Source organism: Anopheles maculipalpis, chromosome 2RL, assembly GCF_943734695.1.
Source record: "Anopheles maculipalpis chromosome 2RL, idAnoMacuDA_375_x, whole genome shotgun sequence".
Taxonomy (NCBI): Eukaryota; Metazoa; Arthropoda; class Insecta; order Diptera; family Culicidae; genus Anopheles; species Anopheles maculipalpis.
In genome coordinates this window covers 41,399,491-41,418,261 of record NC_064871.1, presented here as the reverse complement: position 1 = coordinate 41,418,261, position 18,771 = coordinate 41,399,491, and the positions used below count along the sequence as shown (strand labels likewise).

The following is an 18,771-nucleotide window of genomic DNA, read 5'->3' as shown; positions in this document are numbered from 1 at the left end:
TTCTAATTAATTATGACGGTCCAGTGCCGTATTGTCAACACCGTTTGTGTTGAATAAATTTTATAATCATATTGATAAGGCATTTCCTCATTATTCTTTGCCTTATCCCGGGCATACTCGGTTAAAGATTTACTTACTGTTGACTTTATAATTTCTTAAGTGTTTGGTAAGTCCTTTCCAAAACAGTTAACAATTAGTTAGTGTTAACTCAAGCTATTTGGTTTAAACGCCATTAATTCCAACGTATTTTTTGGAAAAGTTGTTAACGCTAGAACTACCGTGAATTTTGCGCGTCTACTTTTAGCTCTACCGCGACTGGTCAAAATAATAGGCTAGACTGGTGGTTACCAAATAATTCATTGTTATGATCTGGCTTACATTTTCATATTTTTTTAAGTTTTTATACTTATCTTAATACACATTTAAATGGTTGTTTCTTACACCAGCAATGAAAAATTATCAAACAGAAAAAGTCAACAGCGTATCCTGTTGTGTTGCAGCTTCGAAGATTCAAATCGTTTACAGCAACGTGATTAAAGCATAAGCCTTGTTACTGCGATGCAAATTGTTATCTTAATTGCTATATTTTACTATATTATGTATTATCTTATAGTTATATTGCAAGCAATACGTCTGTCGGATATATAAAACCACCTTTAAGTGACGATTTCGCATTGAAATAAGCTGGTCATCGTTCCAAAAACTACCAGTCAAAATTACTGGTTATGGTAGAATTGTTCATAAAGTAGCATAATAACAATATTAGATTAGATTTTCAATTTTTAATTTCACAGAAGTGAACATCCCATTGAATGTGTAAAAGTCATGCATTAACATCGGCAGAATTCTTTAACTATGAAAAATTAATCCACTAGAAATGTATGAAACCAGTCAAAATGAATGGTCCGATAGTTGTAGTGTTAATTAATTATTACTTAAAGATAGTATAAAATAAAATAAATTTAAGGTAGCATTCCCTGGCAACTATTTGACTGACATGACCTAAAAGGCCTTTAAGCCAAATATAATAAATAATAAATAGAAAGTAAAATAATTTTTTTCCAACACTTAATACTCCAAACTTTTCAAACTGTACGCACAGCACTGTACGGTGGTTCGGTTGCCGCGATCGGCCTTTCGGGTCTCGAGCGCACGAGCTCGTTCGTTCGCGAGCTGGCAAGAAGTGCGCGCGAAATTTTTCTACAATTCACGCTCATTAACCACGTTCCACCACGTGCTGCCCAATGCACGCATGCGTTGTCGTCGATCGTACGATCAAATCCGATTGATTGTGACGGTTTCAGTTTAATTTTCACGAAATGAAGTATCAAAAACATTTGCCGAAGCAAAAATGCTCCATAAAAGTTTTGGGTTTTTGCTTGAAAAAAAAAAAAACAAAAAAACGATAATAATTTAAAGCTTCCACCATGCCTCCAAGCGAGCTCATAAAAACACGATGTAAATTGTATGACATTCTACCATTTTATTCTGCCGATCAACTCAATTTACAACACACGCAGAGAACGCGAACTTCTGACAAAGGAAATTCACTAGTATCGGTGTGATTTGTAAGTTTGTATGCAACATCATTTAGAACAGGGCAACCCATTGTGAACGGGCAACTAAGCTAAAGCTCCGTACGTTTGTTTGTTGTTCTTCATTACTATGGGTGTGATGATGAGTGCACAATAGAAGTAGTGGTGGTAGTAGTGTAGCATCAGCGATAAAAGATCTTAAATGGTAAAGATTACTTCGCCTTTTCATTGATTGGGAAGCGTTAGTCGAAAGGGTTTGAAACGCTTAAATTGACACGTGCGAGCATCAAATATCGGCTTGATTAGGCTACCGCCAGTCGAATGCTGCGACTCACGTGAGAACTTGCCGTGAGAAATGCCACAAATAGTTCGCCCGGATCTCAATTTATGAGGGAATTTGTAATGAAGTAATGAAGATACTCACGGACGCAGACAATTTTATTCCAAATAAAGATCCAACGTGTGTTTGTTATTTGTTTTAAGAATGCGACGGTCTTTTAATCGTACCTTGCCGGTATGATGTGTAAAATATCAATCGTAAGCATCGATCACGTGTCAGCAGGCCAAACTCCCTTATACAGAACCGATGCGAAATAGATGCGGCGAGGGTTTCGATTCATTACTACACCGTTGGAATTACAATGTTTTACTGTTAATTAACAAACGAAGCGTTTGATTTTTAAAGCAGCTTGTTTGTGCCGGTTTCTTCAACCTTAGCTGAGGAGTGTATCTGTTCGTCATCATCACGCCACTATTCTGCTAGCTTTACCCGATGAGAAAATACAGTACATTTTTGCAACCCCATTATATAGCCTTTGAGAGATGCAGAACCTCAAACTGTACTACTAGAAGTTAAGCGATCTTCCACTCTAGCGATGTGCGTTGGAGAAATTGCTCAACATTGAGCAATGCTGCTTGTGTATGTAAAAAGATTTTGCCTGAATTATTCACTCGCATTGATTGCACATTATGATGCAAACAGTGAATTAACTGATGCTTGCTTTTGTATGTAATAGAACTTCAGAACAAACTGATATTTTGTTCCAGATCCAAGCCCGGAGTTGAATAGAAAATATTTCCAGGCGTAAGTGTAAGTTAATTAAACCCAATAACTGCACAATGAATTCTGTGAATTTCCTTTGCGGACACTCTACAAAAAAAAAAACCATAATATTCGACTAAACCTATTACACACTGGAACTGTAACAACGTGCGAAGCCATAGACAAAAAAGTGCGCATAACTTTCGCTCACGTGTTCACTGTCTGCGCATCCAATAGCTTTGCGACAACCTCACCAAGCGACTGCCGAAATCACTGTCCAAAATTGCATCAGTGACACGTGGCAGAAGGATATTGAACCAGCACACTAACCAGGCACACGCCACCGATCGATTGCTGTTTTATTTGCTGCTTCGTCGATCACGTCACGGGAGACCGTGCAAAAAGCGTCTTGACCAATCAGGACGCTGCACATGGTTCCCGCGACTTCTTTTAGGTCACGCGACGTACCAGTCCGTTTGCTAGCTAATTAATAGGATTGAGAGTTGTGGTGACTTGAATTCTTGGTGCACAGGTGGACAGGGGAATGATGCAACTTCTTGCGACAGTTTCCTCACACTCTCTGTTCGATGGGTGCTTCAGGATGTCTTCCGCGCATGTCTTCCTTTTTTGAGCCTTTTTTTTTACTAATTTTCATTCTAACGAACTTCTACGGAGGCGATCCACTAAGACCGAAACCACCAACTCCACACAGTCCGGCACTCAGGCCCATTCCGGGGGGAAATTAGATAATAATTCGATTTTCGACCCGTCTCACTACAACCGCGTGACAGCGAAAACCACACCGGCCGACCTTGAGGTTCGTGTGCCGACGACGTCATACACAAGGAAGCCGTTCTGCAGGGTGCATTGTTTAGGAATGGGCCTGTCGAAGCTTCATAAAAAAAAAAACCAGCAACGTAACGGTTACGGTGTGATTCCGGTTGCGGCTACGCGGTTGAGAGGTTTGCTATTTAAACATTGTTCATGCTGCTGCTAAAGATCGCCACACATCACCGGTACCTGCGTCGGAAGATCATACGATCGACCAATTTCACAATGCCAGTAAATTTGACCCGGTCGGAGAGCTTTGGCATTTTCTGGTTCGAGAACGTCTAGAACGCACGTTAAGTCGAGACGATTTGTTGAAGCATCCCTAAACTCTAATGACGTCAAATATCGAGAGAGAGAACAAAATACACAGATCAAAACAAATTAAAAACAGTTTTATTGGAAAGGGAAGTACAGCAGCTGGGCTTTTGGATCGAACGAGAAGGTAACGATGGTGTATAAAACAAAATTAGCAAAATTTACAGCAACACCAGAGTTCCACAACAAGGTAAACGCTTAGAAGCCTAACAAGTGGAGAACAAACGAGAATTAAGTATGTTTTTGGTGTGTAAAAAAAAATCCCCATATTCACCTTCCTTAACCACCTCAAACAACAATCTCTTTCACAATTGGTGGTGTGTTTATGGTGTAGGAAGTGGCCGGAACCAATTCACGGGCGAATACAGTGGATTGGTGCAGTCGATTTGATTGATTGATTGCAGTGGATGTTTGGAATTTGTAAACAAGTGATTTAAATTGAAAAGTGAATCATATTCTTGTTCTTGACATGAAATTAATGATCTGAATCGAGCAAGGGAGTGGATTAATCCGCAAAGTGCGGCGTATCCTTAAAAACCTCGTTAAAGTATCCTCTATAAAATCGTTTCGTTGGTTGCCCGTAGCAGTGTGCGATATGTGGTACATTTTGTGTGTCATTGTGAGTCTTCTGGATCGCAGGACAATGCGCCTTCGGATTGCGCTGCCTACGTTGTTGTCCGAAGTCCAAATCGTACCAAGGCAGCAGAACTCCTCTACCACCTCGAGATCATCGCCGTCAACTGATACTAAAATTCTATTGGCCTCACGTTTCAGTCAGGTGCAACACCTCGGCCTCCGCCTTAGATGTCCGTCCGATGATGTCGATGTCAACCGCGAAGCCAAGGAATTGGAGAGATTGGATGATACCAGCTTCCCAGGGAATCCGTACTGCTGCATGGTGTTCTATGGTATCGTATCCCGCCTTTAAGTCAATGAACAGATGCCGTATGGATCTGGTGCTCCCGGCATTTTTTGGAGGATCTGGCGTAGATTAAAGATTTTTGTCGGTTGTCGATTTGCCTCCAACAAATCCAGCTTGGTAGCTTCCGGTAAAATTTGTAGCAAGGACCTTAAGTCTGCAGAAGAGTATTCGGGACAGGATCTTAGAGGCAGCATTCAGGACTGTGATGGGCCGGAAGTTAGCACAGTCCATCCTGCCGCCCTTTTTGCACACTGGTTGTATGACACCCAGTTTGCACTCGTCCGGTAGTTCTTCCTGGTCCCTAACAATCCTTGCAATCTCCAGGCTCACCTTGAACAGGTCGGCCACCAGCCCATCGGTGTCAGCTGATTTGTTACATTTCAGTTGTTTGCTGGCACTGATGACTTCGTCCAGGGATGGCAGAGGCACCATCGTCATACTAGCTGTCGTAGTGCTGCTCTCCTGTGATTCCTACGACTGGTTCGGTATCTCTTGCATCTGCTCCGTTAAGGTGTCTGTCGAAGTAGTACTTCTACCTGTTGATCACCTCTCGCTCGTCCAACAGGATATCTCTTTCCTCTCGGCACATAGCGATCATGGCCTCAAATGGCTCAAATTACTACAACGTTTTGACTAGCAAAATGAAAAGAAAAATGCCGAATGAATGAGAGGCTCAATAATTCTAATTGGTTACTGTTGAGGTCAGTAGAGTGAGGACCATCAAAAAGATATTTGTCCCAGTAAAATCTGGAAATAAAATCTCAACCTTACCTGATGAGTTTCTGCTACAAGTTTCAACTGCCTGTACAAGACACGATACGAAAGCTGATAGGTGATAGTTGTATGAAAACTGGCGAAAATTTTCGAATGTACCAAAGTAACATCCAATAAGTAGTTCGATTATCTCAACGCTCATACTGGTTGAGTTGGTTTTCTTTGTTCAATAAGTCTGTATACATCACTACTATTATATCATGCAATTTATCGGTTGAGATTATCTGCTGTTTTTGCTCACTTTGCAGCTGCACAGTTTCGTGTGGCTTGTTCTAGTTTGTGTGCATTTTTTCTGCTTACTTCGTACTGCTTTCTGACAACGGCTTAAACTGTGTGACAAACTATGCCATCTAAACAAGACGGTATGAACCCGAATCTTCGTAAATGCTGTACAATTGCTGTTTGGTTCACTTTGCGTAACTTCTCCAATGAGTTGCTCAATCAAAAACTCACGCAGCAATGGGTTGCAATCAAAAACTTATGTTGCAGGCTTGGGTGGGTTCTAAATTTTGCTGTGCTATTAAATATTGATTGCTGATTGGTATTACTAATTTACAATGATTATTTGATTGCGACGGTACCCCACTTCATTTCTAAAGCTGCCACTTAAGCAATAAAAAGCCAAAATGTTTTGTGCATTTGTGACTTTTTTTTTATCATGAAAGAGTTTATGTGACGCGTTATGGCTTTGTGAAGAATAAAAGAACCCCATTTAAAATTAACTAAATACCTCAACAGAATATACCATTTTTATGTGCTTCCTTTTCCAATCCTGTTCTCTAACATACCGTAACACCTTCGTCTGTCTGTGTGTGCGTTCAGTTCATCAGCATTCAAAAATGCAACCGAGATAAGCGATTGGATTTAGTTATAGCTTGTCTGTTTATTCCTCTTTTTATATGCGTACACTACCGTACACACGTGTACAGCTTGATTAGCAAAATTTAATCAACTCAACTCATACGCAAAATATGATAAATTATTAACATCTAATTAATGCTACAGCTACTGCAATGAGACGACAAACGACTGGGCTAAAGCGTATGATTTAATTGTGCCACTTCAAACAACTTCAAATGCTAAAAAATAACCAATCCAGCGTACCGTCCATCCTGTCTGTGAAGCATTTGTGTTGGCTCGTGTGTTAAGATTTGTTGCTGCACATGGCATATGTTTCCGATTTTAATTTTTTGGTAATAAACACACTGTATGAAAAAGCCTCCTTGTAGAATAATGCACGCCTTCCAAAACTTCAACGTCTGCCGGAACGGAATTGCAAGCTATTTCCCTTCTCGTATGCTGGGTATGTTCACATCTGTAATGCTTCCGTTCTACCGCCGTTTTGCTTCATTTATTGTTATAATTTAGGGGTAGGGCACTTTGCAGATTGTACTGGAATGGCAGTGTGGACCGAGTGCTGCATACAAATGAAAGGACTAGTGGCCCTATCAAACAAACTGATTGCTGTTTGCAGAAACAACAAAGGTTCTTTTTATAATACAGAAGAAGCAATTCTAACTCGCTCCGTTCAATGGCTAAAACGAGGATCACACTAAATCTGTACGTACTAAACAGAAAGAAAACTATATAAACAAAGATATTTAAAAAAAAAATCATACCCAACGGTTCATTAAAAATACTAGCAAGAAAACAAAACGCCATATTCCCGCCTGTGTAGGAATGACGAGCGCTAGCTCTATATCACGACCATATCTCCATGTTAGTAGCATTCTGCATGGAAACTCATGCATGGGATCGGCCCACCTGGCACGTCTTTTGCGCACTAATATCGATGAAACATTGCACACGTTAAGCGAACGTCCCGGAATCGGCCCAGGGAGCAACATTTACTCCGTGTAGATCGTTCGCCAGACAGGTTTACGGCTGGTACGGTTACGTTTGGTTGCACTGCTGCCACCGCCGTTCGGTAAAAGCATTTCCGGCAGGAAGTCACTACTCGCTGGTGATCCGATTGGGTCTGCAAACTGTCTCCGGTTGTGTTGTTGCTGTTGCTGGTGATGCTTTCTCTTCCAATTTCTAAGCAAAAACAAGAAAAAAGAAACATTTAGCAGGATGATCGTGCGATCCATCTCACACGGGAAGAAAGTATTACTTGTTCTTTTTCTTTGTGTTTACACCTTGCGCTGAAGCTCCAGCTAGATTTACACCACCCTCGTACTCGGCGGGATAGTGGCCAGCTGAACCAACTCCACCACCAATCGGGACACCTGGAACTGTAAAATTAATATTTATATTAATATAAATTTCTTCAAATCGAATCTACTCCTTCTCCCCCTCCATCACACTAACCTCCATGTGGAGCATGGTCCCGATGGGTGTGGTACTTGCGTCTGTTACCACTGCCACCGCCAGCTCCATACGGTATTCCACCCATTTGACGGCCTCCCATTCCAACGCCTCCCATTCCAACGCCTCCAGCCACACCAACACCCGAAGGTAACATATTGCTTTCAGGCAGGACATTGGGCTGATGTCTCGGTAATGTACAACTTTTACCTCGGCAACGCTTCATCTCCTCCAGGGTTTCATGAAGCACTGCTTTCTCTTCTACCGTGAGTGATGATTCCCGGTTTTGCGTTTCAAAAGGATCTAGTAGAGAAGCGTAAAAAAGATATCAAATCCATTAATCCGTATCGTTCTCAAGCTTTTATCACATGCAAACGATATGATCACCTATCCTTAAATTGTAGTACGTCACGAGCCCGGTGGTAAACTCGCAGTACAGGAAATTGTGCGTCTGGTTGATCGTACGCAAACAGCTGTACGTATTGTTGTTGGCATTCATACAGAAACAGAAAGGTTTATCGTCCCACATCGGTTCCGTGCGCCAGTGATTGCTGTCATGGCTGAAACAGTTCATCCGTTCGGACAGACATTCCTTCTCCATCTTGGCTTTCTTTATACGTTTGCGCTCCTTTTTACGCTGGCGTTCCTCCTTCAGCCGTCGGCGAGCTTCGCGGGCAAGTTCTTTCTCATCGGGAATAGGGCTGTGGGGTGATCAGGAAGAAAATTGATATTAAACAATTGCATTCAAAATGCATCCTAAAAACCCCCACTAATCTTACCTTTCCGATTCTGCCGCACAATAGCACTCCGTTGGTGGAAGTGTAGCAGCTACCGTTGGCGATGGTATCGCATTTTCCTGCACCGAGTTACCACTGTGCTCAGTGTCCTGAGTATTATTTATCACACCGTTGTGACCTTTTCCATGCATCTTTTGCCGGTCGATGGTACTGCGGAAATCAACCGTATTTGCACCAAAGCTAACCGGTGCCTGTTCGGTCGTTGAGCTTGCAAGCAATACCGTAGCGTCGATCGAATTTGGCGAGATCTGTTCATCACTAGTGGACGGTCGATTATGAATACTTTCGATTGTACTTGATCCCGTCATTTCACGACTTGATTCCGTCGTTGGCCAACTGTCTTCTCGAACGATGCCCGACACTTCGTTAGCTTCTTTCGAAGGTTCAGTTCGTTTATCACTGCTCGGTGTGCTTGATTCGGCAGAATTCACAACAGATGTGGGCACTGAGGATGGTCCACCACCGTACAGTCCACCAGCCTCTCCTCGATGACGACCCCGGTGACCACGATGTTGGCCTCCCGCACCCCGATGTCTACCACTGGCAGTACGATTAAATGTCGGAATGCTAGACGGAGACGGTTGCCCATCGGTCGGGAAAAGACTCATATCGATTAACGTGCCCTCAGCATCTTGTTCCGGTACCGGAGTAGGTTTCGATACCTTCCGACGGTGTCCGTATCCGTTGTGATACTTTCCAGCAGGGCGACGTACTATGCCACCGCTCGGTACTCTTCTCGGTAAAGCATTACTACTAACCGGCGTAACGGTTGCCTCCGAAGACTCCGTGACAGCTGCCGTGGTGGAAGTAGCGGTGGTACTACTTGTTGAATAGTCATCCACCACAACGCTGCTATCAACTGGCTCATCGTCATCCGCCTCATCAGTGTCCTCCGAATCTTCGCCCCGGTAACCAGGTGGTCTGTGCTCGCGTAGCGATCGTTTCACATCCTTCAGTACGTTAATCTTATCCTTCAGAATGCGTATCAGCCGATCAACCTTCATACGGCTCCGTCTCCAACTGAGCTCATCCTCATTAACGAGGACGGAACAGTTGATTTTATCGGCTGCAATTACTGAGCATCGTTTCGCAACTCCACCGTACGGTTCCACGTCTTCACTCGTCGTATCATTGTGGTGATCTTCGCCCGATCTTTGCTCGAACTTTGACATCTGTTCGTATTCATGTCCAATTTCGGCTAGCATTTGCTGCAACTCATGCACTACTTCGGCCAAATGGGGTGGTGATGAGGGTGAGGATGTGTCGCGTTTGCTTCTCCCACTAGGCTGCCGCTGGGCCTCCGGATCCTCAAGTTCACTTTCATACAGCGAACGCTCTAAGGTATCGATACGGGCAGCAATCTGGATTAACGATTCCATCACTGGTCCTTCCGCCTCCATCAACAACACTTCATCGCCTTCTTCGGGATCCACCGAACGCTTCTGGCGTGTACGTCTGCGTCTATGCTGATGCGTTGCCATCGGCTGAACCGTTCCCATCGGTTGCCATTTCGTGTGATCACGTTTGGTTTTGATTTTGGTGTAGAAAAAGTTATCCTGCGTGAAGCAGGCACAGTTACGCCCGTTCGCATGACTGTTGGTTTTCTTATGTATCTCGGCCAAATGTTGTTGCAGCTGGCCGTGGAATTTGCATTTGTGTTTCCGCCAACGGCCATCCTCACTCGTGCATTGCCATTTTTGTCCGGGGACACAATTTTGCTGCAGAGCCGGGTTGGAGCATTCCGTATTGAGCCGGTCCATCTTCGTGCGGTACGGCGTTAAATGATTATCCAAATGATGATTGTCATGCTGGGGTGTTGCTTCTATGGGATTTAAGTAAAAATGCGTACCAATTAATGACTTGCCATTTGCTTCTGTAAAAAAATTGATTTGACATACGATCAAATGTATGAGCCTCCTGATGATCGATCACATAATCCTCCGGATGTTCGTTGTGCTTCAATTCAATGGCTTCGGTTTCACTTTCAACCACTCCAAGATGATCGTCTTCTGCTGAGGCATATGATAGAAACACACGCACACACACACAACGAAAAAATAATTTAAGGCGTCAAACATCCTCTTCCACAAACAATCGATTCACACTCACCATCGTCTGCGTCCACATCATGTTCGTCCTCATCATCGTCATGCTCATGCGAGCTAAAGTCCAGCTCTTTACGCTCGTGTCCACCAGTCGTTGCACTAGAGCTACTACTCGTCCCATCTTGCCGACTCTCAACAAGCACCTCCGGGACCAGCTTCGGATGCGATCCGTTACCATTCACCAGATTAAAGCGCGCACTGTACCGTGCGGCTGCAGCACGTTGCTTCTGTTCCTGAATCTGTTCCGGAGTTTCACGCCGACCAGAACTCTCGATCAAAAACGTATCGGGCCACTTGTCCAGCACCGTACGGTGCCGATTCAGCACGAGCGGTAGGATACTGCGTCCGTCCATGTGAGGTGGCGGTGCAACACCTCCAATATCCAGAAACGTTGGAGCAAGATCGACGTTCAGCACGATCTCGTCGACACTGCAACGAGAAAGCGATACATGTCAATGTGTTCAAGCACTCTGCGTCGTCTGACTGTTCGCTGCTACTTACACTGTCGCCGGCTCGATTCCCGGGCCACGCATAAGAAACGGCACACGCACATCAAACTCGAACGGAAAGCTTTTGCCCTTGATCAGACCAAACTGGCCAAGATGGTAGCCGTGGTCGGATGTGTAGATGATGTAGGTATTGTCCAGCTCGCCGAGTGCTTTCAGCTCTTGATAGACACGCTCAACCGCAACGTCGACACTTTGAAGCGTTTGCAGCCGTTTGGTCATCAGTAGATCGGTGAACTTCCGATGGATGGGTTCCATTTGTTGCGTTACCCTTAGGATCCACTGCTTGTCCGGGTTGGGTGCGTGATCGTATGCTGGCGTGCTGGCAAGAGAAAGAAACGATAAATCAATAATAGAGCGGCGGAATGCAAACTACAGTGAAACAATGTACATTTTCTCATAAATCACGTCTAGCCTAGTTGAAAACAAAAGCTGCTCCCAGAATGATTCCGAATGCACCATTACACATATCGAATATACCCAACGATGCTATCGTTGGACACGCTTCTCTATCGAAGGAAATCGATAAATAGTACTCATTTACATGCTTCAAAAACTTTCTGATTTATGATGGCTTCCGTTCCCCGTTGCATAGATGTATAGACCAGAAACTACGATCAGCAAATGACTTTTACTGCCGGTCGTACATGCTTCTGAATGTTCCGGATGTTAGACGAAACGCAAACAAGCGCATACAATGCAATATGCATCTTTTTTTTTTTTGTCTGTTACAATTTGTTGTTCCAAGCTGTGGACACAGTTTAGGATGCATTCAATCCAAACCGAACGGTCCCATTATTGCCACGGAAAGCAGACGGATCACAAAGTGTGATTAATTTCAATTAAATTCCCCACGCTTCAGCAGGTTTGTGGTACGGCACGCTCGATTGGACACGCCAGGAGCGCGTAATTTCGGAACGGAAGTGAAGAATAATTGTCCCTGCGCGGCCTCTGCCTATGGATGTCGTCATTTCCATTTCGTAATACGCCCGTTTCAACAGCCGTTTTTTTTTTTTAATGAATATTTATAGCACCACTTTCAGTGTGTAAAAATTGAGCCTTACCAACCAAAAGCTCATGATGCGCCGCATATGGCGAACGGCACCAAAAAGCATAACAAATTCCGTGCCTAAAGATCGATACTCAGTTCGCTTGAGATTGTTCAAAATACCTCCTAGCTAGTGAATGGAATGTGATCAAACAAGTCCTTGACGTGACCGAGTAAATGGTTCGCAAAAACTTGTAGCTGTCAGGCAATGGTTGTCACAGTCCAGATCAGCAACATCTGGAGGCCTTTACGTCGACGATTCGCCGTAGCTCACACGGTGTTGCAGCAACAGCGAAATCAGCGAAAACTAGACGAAATGGTTTCCTCTTCGCTATGGACTTTAGCTGAATGGAAGGTAGAGGGCAGCTAGAGTCAGAAGAGGGATCCTTCACATTTGTAACTTTTGAATAATATATCAAGCTTATAACATTTTCCTAATATAATTGAAGAACTGTCGACAGTACCTTCAACCTTGAAACTATTTATTAAAGCTACGGACAAGCTACTTGTTTGTAATACGCAAACCTAAACGTAGTGTTATAATAATATAAACATTCCAAGTCTAGTTCAACAGCTTTTAATTACTTTTATTTTAAGCCATTTTTTTCGAACAGACAGAAATATCCTCAATTATGATTTAAACGGTTTCGATGTTTCGAAAAGAACTACAAAACATTTGTGATTTCGATGAAACAAAAAGCCTCTAAATAAATATGGACCTTCGATTCTGGCATGCACTGCGTTTCCGATTTGCAGTATCTTACGATTGGATTGAAAAATAGTTTTGCCCCATACCGACCCCCATCCGATCCATTCATAAATCACTCATCAAAACGGTTCAACCACAGTTAGTCAGCGAGAAGTCGGGCTCGCGCTCGATATGCAAATCATATATGCATAGTTAAGTTTCAATTTCGTATGTGTTAATAATGCACCACACGATTATATACCCGCGGTCCCGGAACAGGGGATATATGTATTATCACGGTGAGCATTTGCCGGTCGGTGGTCGGTGCAAATATTATGCCGCAATGAGTCGGTGCAAACAAATAAAACTACCTACATTATTAACGAGCGGTTCCCTCTACGGGTCGTCCGTTTTGGGTGCCACCGTCGACCGGGCAGGGTGTAGCGTAGATAAAGCCCGGCAGAATTGAGCACCGCCGGGAGTTAATGGATGATGGCGTGAGATCGATTAATTAATTTGCCATTCTCGATTCTGAATAACTTGTGCGGTGCCTGTGCGGAGGCTGCCGGAATGCAGACGAAGCCGGTAATGGTGCCGATGCTAACCTAGTAAGGGTGATTTATAGCCAGAGGTTCAGAGGGCGCAAAAACGAGCCGCTGCTCGTACGCTCGAAACTGGCTTCTCTTCTTCGGCAGCAAGTTGTTCATGGCGGCTAAAGTGAAGCCCGCTGAAGACACCGTACTTTGTGCGGTGTGTCAAAATATTAATATCATCGATGACATCGAACATTAATAAAAATAGCGACGAAATACTTTGTCGGTACATTCGCAGGACACATCCCCTAACACGCTGGTGCGTGGTGGCATGTGTGATTTAAGGCGCACTTTAGTTGAACGTTTTCTTTGCCAATCCTGGTGTCTGTGGTGGACAGGCCAGGGGAGTGGACGAGGGCCAAATAATTAATTCAACAGCGTAGATTATTGACAAAGCATTCGCCAAGTGCGGCTATGACATGTCTGATTCGATTAACAGCAACTATTTCCTTATCGTCGTTACCGATGCAAAACAAGCGCGTTGAGTGTGGGAACGAGCAGATTAGACGCTTTGTGAAGGCATGTTACGTGTGTCTCACTAAGGACACAAAGGTTAGCAGTTTGGATCAAATTATTCAACCAAACAGCTTCGTACTTTGACGCACGAGAGTTTCTCTAAAATAGGAATCTTTTGTTTTGAGTAAGTCGAGCAATTGACGGCACATTTCTTGAATAGAAAAAAAGCTGTATAGTCTCCCATATCTCGTTCCATAATTGCTCAATTATTTAACACCAGAGTGTAAATTACCTTAAGGTATTTTTTGGGCGAATTTTTCATTGTGAAGTTGAATTTTCAACTATGTGCGCAATGCATTCAACATAAATTGAGTAAGAGCTATAACGTTCGATCGGTAGAAAAGGTGTTAATCATTAAGTATCAAAGTGCCAAACAAATTTTACACCTTGTGAATGGAGAGAAAATTTACCATTCAAATCTTCCTATCAACTTGCTCAAATTTGTTAACGTTTTTTGAATGGAAAATGCTAACATGTCAGACAAGAGAATCGTTAAGCAATAAGTATACGCGATTCAGGATCTAAATGGCTAACGAACTGTCAGTAACATTAAGATAAGAAGATCTTGACTTGTTCGGGAAAGGGCGTTCGGGATAATTTTGACAGTTACCTTTTTGTTTATAACTCGTGATGGAGTTGGCATAGGAAAACAAGCAAAACGTCATTCGACAGCTAAAAGTGTAAGGAACAAGCAGCGAAAACATCCCGTGATAAAAAAAAATGCCAAAAAAGAGTACATTGTGGAAGCGGAACACATGCATCATGATGATCCGCGCCGGACGCGATCATCATGATGCCGCAAACCAAGTTCCCCCAGACGGTGATGGTGTTTTCCTGCGTGTCATCGGAAGGGGACGTGATGCCGCCCCACTTTTTCGAGCAGGGGCTGAACGCAGACGGGTACATTTCTATGCTGGACACCGTCGTAAAGCCTTGGATCACGAGAGTGGCCAACGGCAGACCGTACGTGTTCCAGCAGGATTCCGCTCCGTGCCATACAGCCTCCAAAACGATAAAGTGGTTGGCGACCAATTTCAACGACTTCACCGCGCCGAATGTGTGGCCTCCCAGCTCCCCGGATCTTAATCCAATGGATTATTTCGTGTGGGGCGCGGTGGAACGGGACACCAACAGAACCTCCAGCAACACCAAGGCGGAGCTCAGGTCCGTTTTCGCGGCCCTACCCCACGAAACTGTCGCCAGGGCTTGTTCCCGGTTCCGGAGACGGGTGGAGGCCGTAATAGAAGCCGAGGGCGGATATTTTGAATGAATAAAATACATGGTAAGCTACTATTTCTAAATCAAAACAAAAATTCCCCGATGATTAATTTTGCCATATTTTTTTTTTCTTTCTCCGTAGGTGACTTTCAAAATTATCCCGAACGCCCGCCCGTATAACACATGGCTTTTTATGAATATCGCAGGGGAATTAAGATATTAAAACCACCTTTAAGATATTTTATCCAAGACAAGAAGATAAACTTATCTCATTCCTTCTAGAGAAGCTTTAAGAATGTTTTCTGTAATGGAAGTATTGGAAGTATTCTAGTATTGCTGACATTTCAATTAAGCATTAAATATTTAAAAGTTCAAGACTGAACATAGGCTTGGTCGCAAAACATATTGACAGGATATCATTACAGAGTCTGTCGTACGATCATGACTTAGAAATCATTAGTTTAATAATCAGCTAATTAAAACATCGATAAAATAGCCATAATCCTCATGGTTTGTCGGTTATCGAATTTAAAATAAAACAAATGGGTTACCCGCAGCCCAATACCCACCGGCGAATACATCTTTAAAGTAGTCTTGAATCAAAAATGACCCCTATAATAGAGCGTACGTACGAAGAGGAGTAAACGTTAAGCAAAATGTCACTTACTGATGCGTTGTAACGTTGAAAAACAGATGACTATACTGCGGTGCGGAATCTTCTGGGCCGTGCGGTGCCGGGAAGCTCATCGCCAGCAGCACCGGTTTCCGATGGTTCTGGTGCTTCGACTGTCGCAGAAAGGCGATCGAATCGTTCGCTATCAAATCGGGATAGTAATCCTTCGCATAATCAAACCCGTGCTTAATCTTCTGCCCGTTCATGTTGATGCTGTAGTTGTAGTACTTTGAGTTCATGATCAATCCGCCCCATTCACGCCACCCGGGCGGTATGTACGATCCGTTGTATTTGTTCAAATACTTCCCAAAGTATCCGGTCCGGTAGCCGGCGTTCGACAGGTAGGTTGCAAACGAACGCGTCTCGTGCGTAGTCTGCCAGGTGGTGCTGGAACAGTTGTCATTGTTCGTAAACACCATGTGATTGTGCACGTACATCCCGGTCAGGATGGACGAACGGGCCGGACAGCACATGGGGGTAGTGGTGTAAGCGTGCCGGAACTCGGCACCTCCATCACGCAGCAAACGCAACGTACGGGGCATGAAGTTCAATGAGCCCAGCTCAACGTCCTGATCGTCGGTAAGGATCAGGATGATGTTAGGTTTGCGTTCTCGCGTTTGTCTAAGATCGGCCAGTGGTAGCTGTCCGACGGTATCCTGTGCCAGCAGATTGCCCGTCATACTGCCCGTCCCACTTTTCTTTACCCGTCCGCGTCCTTCCTGGGGTGCCCGGACACGCCGATTTTTCGTCACCCGATACTGATGATGGCGCCGACGACCAGTGTGATGACCGGCACGATGGCCATTGCGACGTTGCTGGTGCACCTGCTGCTCCGGATACTGATAGTTTGGCCAATCGGCCTGAACGTCACGGTGTGCCACACTGCCGGCAGCATCTATCGCTTCGCTCTCTTCGTGACCAGCACCAGCTGCCTCCACCGTGAAGGCTGCTATCGCCACTACCAACAAAGAGCAAATGCCAAGAGCCATACCGAGATGAGCACCGGTGCTTCTGCCACGGTTCATATTTAAGACTAATGATTTACACCGTAACATCATCGTAGCAAAAAGGGTTGATTGAAACTTTCTCACACACACACGCGAAGGGAAGTACTTGATGCACAGTAAACTGATTGGTTCGATGGCCAATGCAGCACCACACGAAATTATCACAGTTCAATACTTTGGAGTATTCACGATTCACCAAAAACCTTACGACACGTCGTGCACTAAAAGCGTAGGGCGTATCTTCCCGAACATTTGGGATGTGCTGTACTGTAAAATGATCACTCTTTTTACCACTAGCATGGCCTCTTTCTGATTTTTGTTTGTCTTACTAATTGTCAACCTTTTTGTTTTTAAATCTACTCTCAACAAACGTGCAGCTGTTGTCGGGTAGATAGTATCACACTTTCACCGATCATTTCCCGCACTCACCAGGCCCGTTGGAGGTTGACGAATGTATGTTATGCTGCACGATCAATGCAGCCCACTTCTTGGTTCGCTTCGCGTCGTTTTGCACATTTTACAGCTAATTACGTTCATAAACCAGACTGTAGAACTGATTTATGGCACAGGACGCAGCGGGCGGTGTGGAAGATCTTCTACCCTGGGAAGATCATGGTTTCACAGTTCACTGCTGCTAGCGCTTTTTGCCGTTGTGTTTCGTCTGCCTTTCATCTCGATCTGCCCACCGCAAGGATGATCGTTAACCGCCACACACAAGCACAAAAACAGACCCGAAACCGAAATCACGTGTTGCGTCCACTCGCGATGCTTCCCCGATGGTGTCGCTCACAATTTTCCGGGGTCAATGATCGTGCGTTCGCGTTGATGGCGATAAAACACCACAAGATTTCCTTTCCTTGGAGCAGCACCGTTTTGTCCCTTTTTTTGGTCGCTAATCCGACACTATCGCGCCTATCCGCTGCCACCGCAAAGCCCGCATCGATCTCTAATGAGTGTGACCTACGACGACGCCTGCACCGATGGATCCGGGATGGGGATCGTTCGTGTTTTCACTCTCCATCCGGAACACTCCCAGACGGCACGGCACTACGGTGGCAATCTACCCTAGGGAGAAGAAGAAAGCAAAGGGAAGGAAAAGGCACAATATGATTAATGTTTCGCTAATTTTGCACATGTTGCAAATTCACTAGTTTCACTCTCTCTCCCCCTCTCTCTCTCTCTCTCTCTGTCCATGGACACGTTTAGCTGCCACTAAGCAAAGGGCTAAATGATGAAGGGGAAAAAAGGGGGAAAGAGGACGAAACGACCTGAGATGATTTATTTCTACCGTAGCTTCTATTTTAAGTCTTGCCTTGCACAAACAAAGCGCGAACCGACCAAAGTGCAATCATGTAAAGCACACCATGCGAAAAAAAGGGGAGAAAAAAATCATTTGCATACCTTGCAGGCGCAATTTGGGATCGTGCAAGCATTGTAGCTCAGCGTGAGATTGTTTTATTGCCACATAACGTACTGTTAATAATCCAAACACACAAAAAAGTGACCTTCCAGCGTTCAACGTTCTCTGGTATGGTTTTTAATGTATTCTTATGATAAATATATATGTAATATCGCCTTCATTTGGTCCAAAACGAACCAACAACGAAGGATATCGTCTAAGGTCCCATATTTTTGAAGAAACCATTTCCCCAGCGTACCGGATGGAATGGATGAAAAGAATCGTGGTTCGAACGCCCATCTGCTAATTACCCAGTGAGGTGTTTTTCAGAGACATTCCGGCTGCCCGACGGCGCCAGTCGGCAGCACGTGGTGGGGTTTCCGAATACTTGCATTCCGAACCGCCGGTAACGACGACGATGGTGGTAAAGAATATAAATGGCAAAGGGCACACAAACACACACGCAGAGAAAGAAGGTAATAAAAATTCGCATTA

General features: G+C 44.3%; 1 protein-coding gene across 1 annotated transcript; it reads right to left on the bottom strand.

Moving 5' to 3' along the window:
* Window positions 1–7,266: 7,266 nt before the first annotated feature.
* On the bottom strand, window positions 7,267–16,954 carry LOC126567134 (extracellular sulfatase SULF-1 homolog). Its single transcript, XM_050223367.1, has 9 exons — window positions 15,865–16,954; window positions 11,130–11,456; window positions 10,633–11,057; window positions 10,422–10,532; window positions 8,506–10,345; window positions 8,114–8,427; window positions 7,730–8,029; window positions 7,533–7,653; window positions 7,267–7,456 (listed from the first exon to the last, which is right to left on the bottom strand). Exons 1-9 carry the CDS (start codon window positions 16,926–16,928, stop codon window positions 7,267–7,269), a joined length of 4,692 nt encoding a protein of 1,563 aa, XP_050079324.1. The 5' UTR covers window positions 16,929–16,954.
* Window positions 16,955–18,771: the final 1,817 nt, after the last annotated feature.

Excerpts from the sequence above, each read along its gene's own strand:
- LOC126567134 (XM_050223367.1), bottom strand. The coding sequence starts at position 16,928 with ATGATGTTACGGTGTAAATCATTAGTCTTAAATATGAACCGTGGCAGA. Across the intron at positions 8,030-8,113 it reads GTACTACAATTTAAGGATAG|ATCCTTTTGAAACGCAAAAC; the intron begins GTGATCATATCG and ends CTTCTCTACTAG. Across the intron at positions 7,654-7,729 it reads GGACCATGCTCCACATGGAG|TTCCAGGTGTCCCGATTGGT; the intron begins GTTAGTGTGATG and ends TTAATTTTACAG.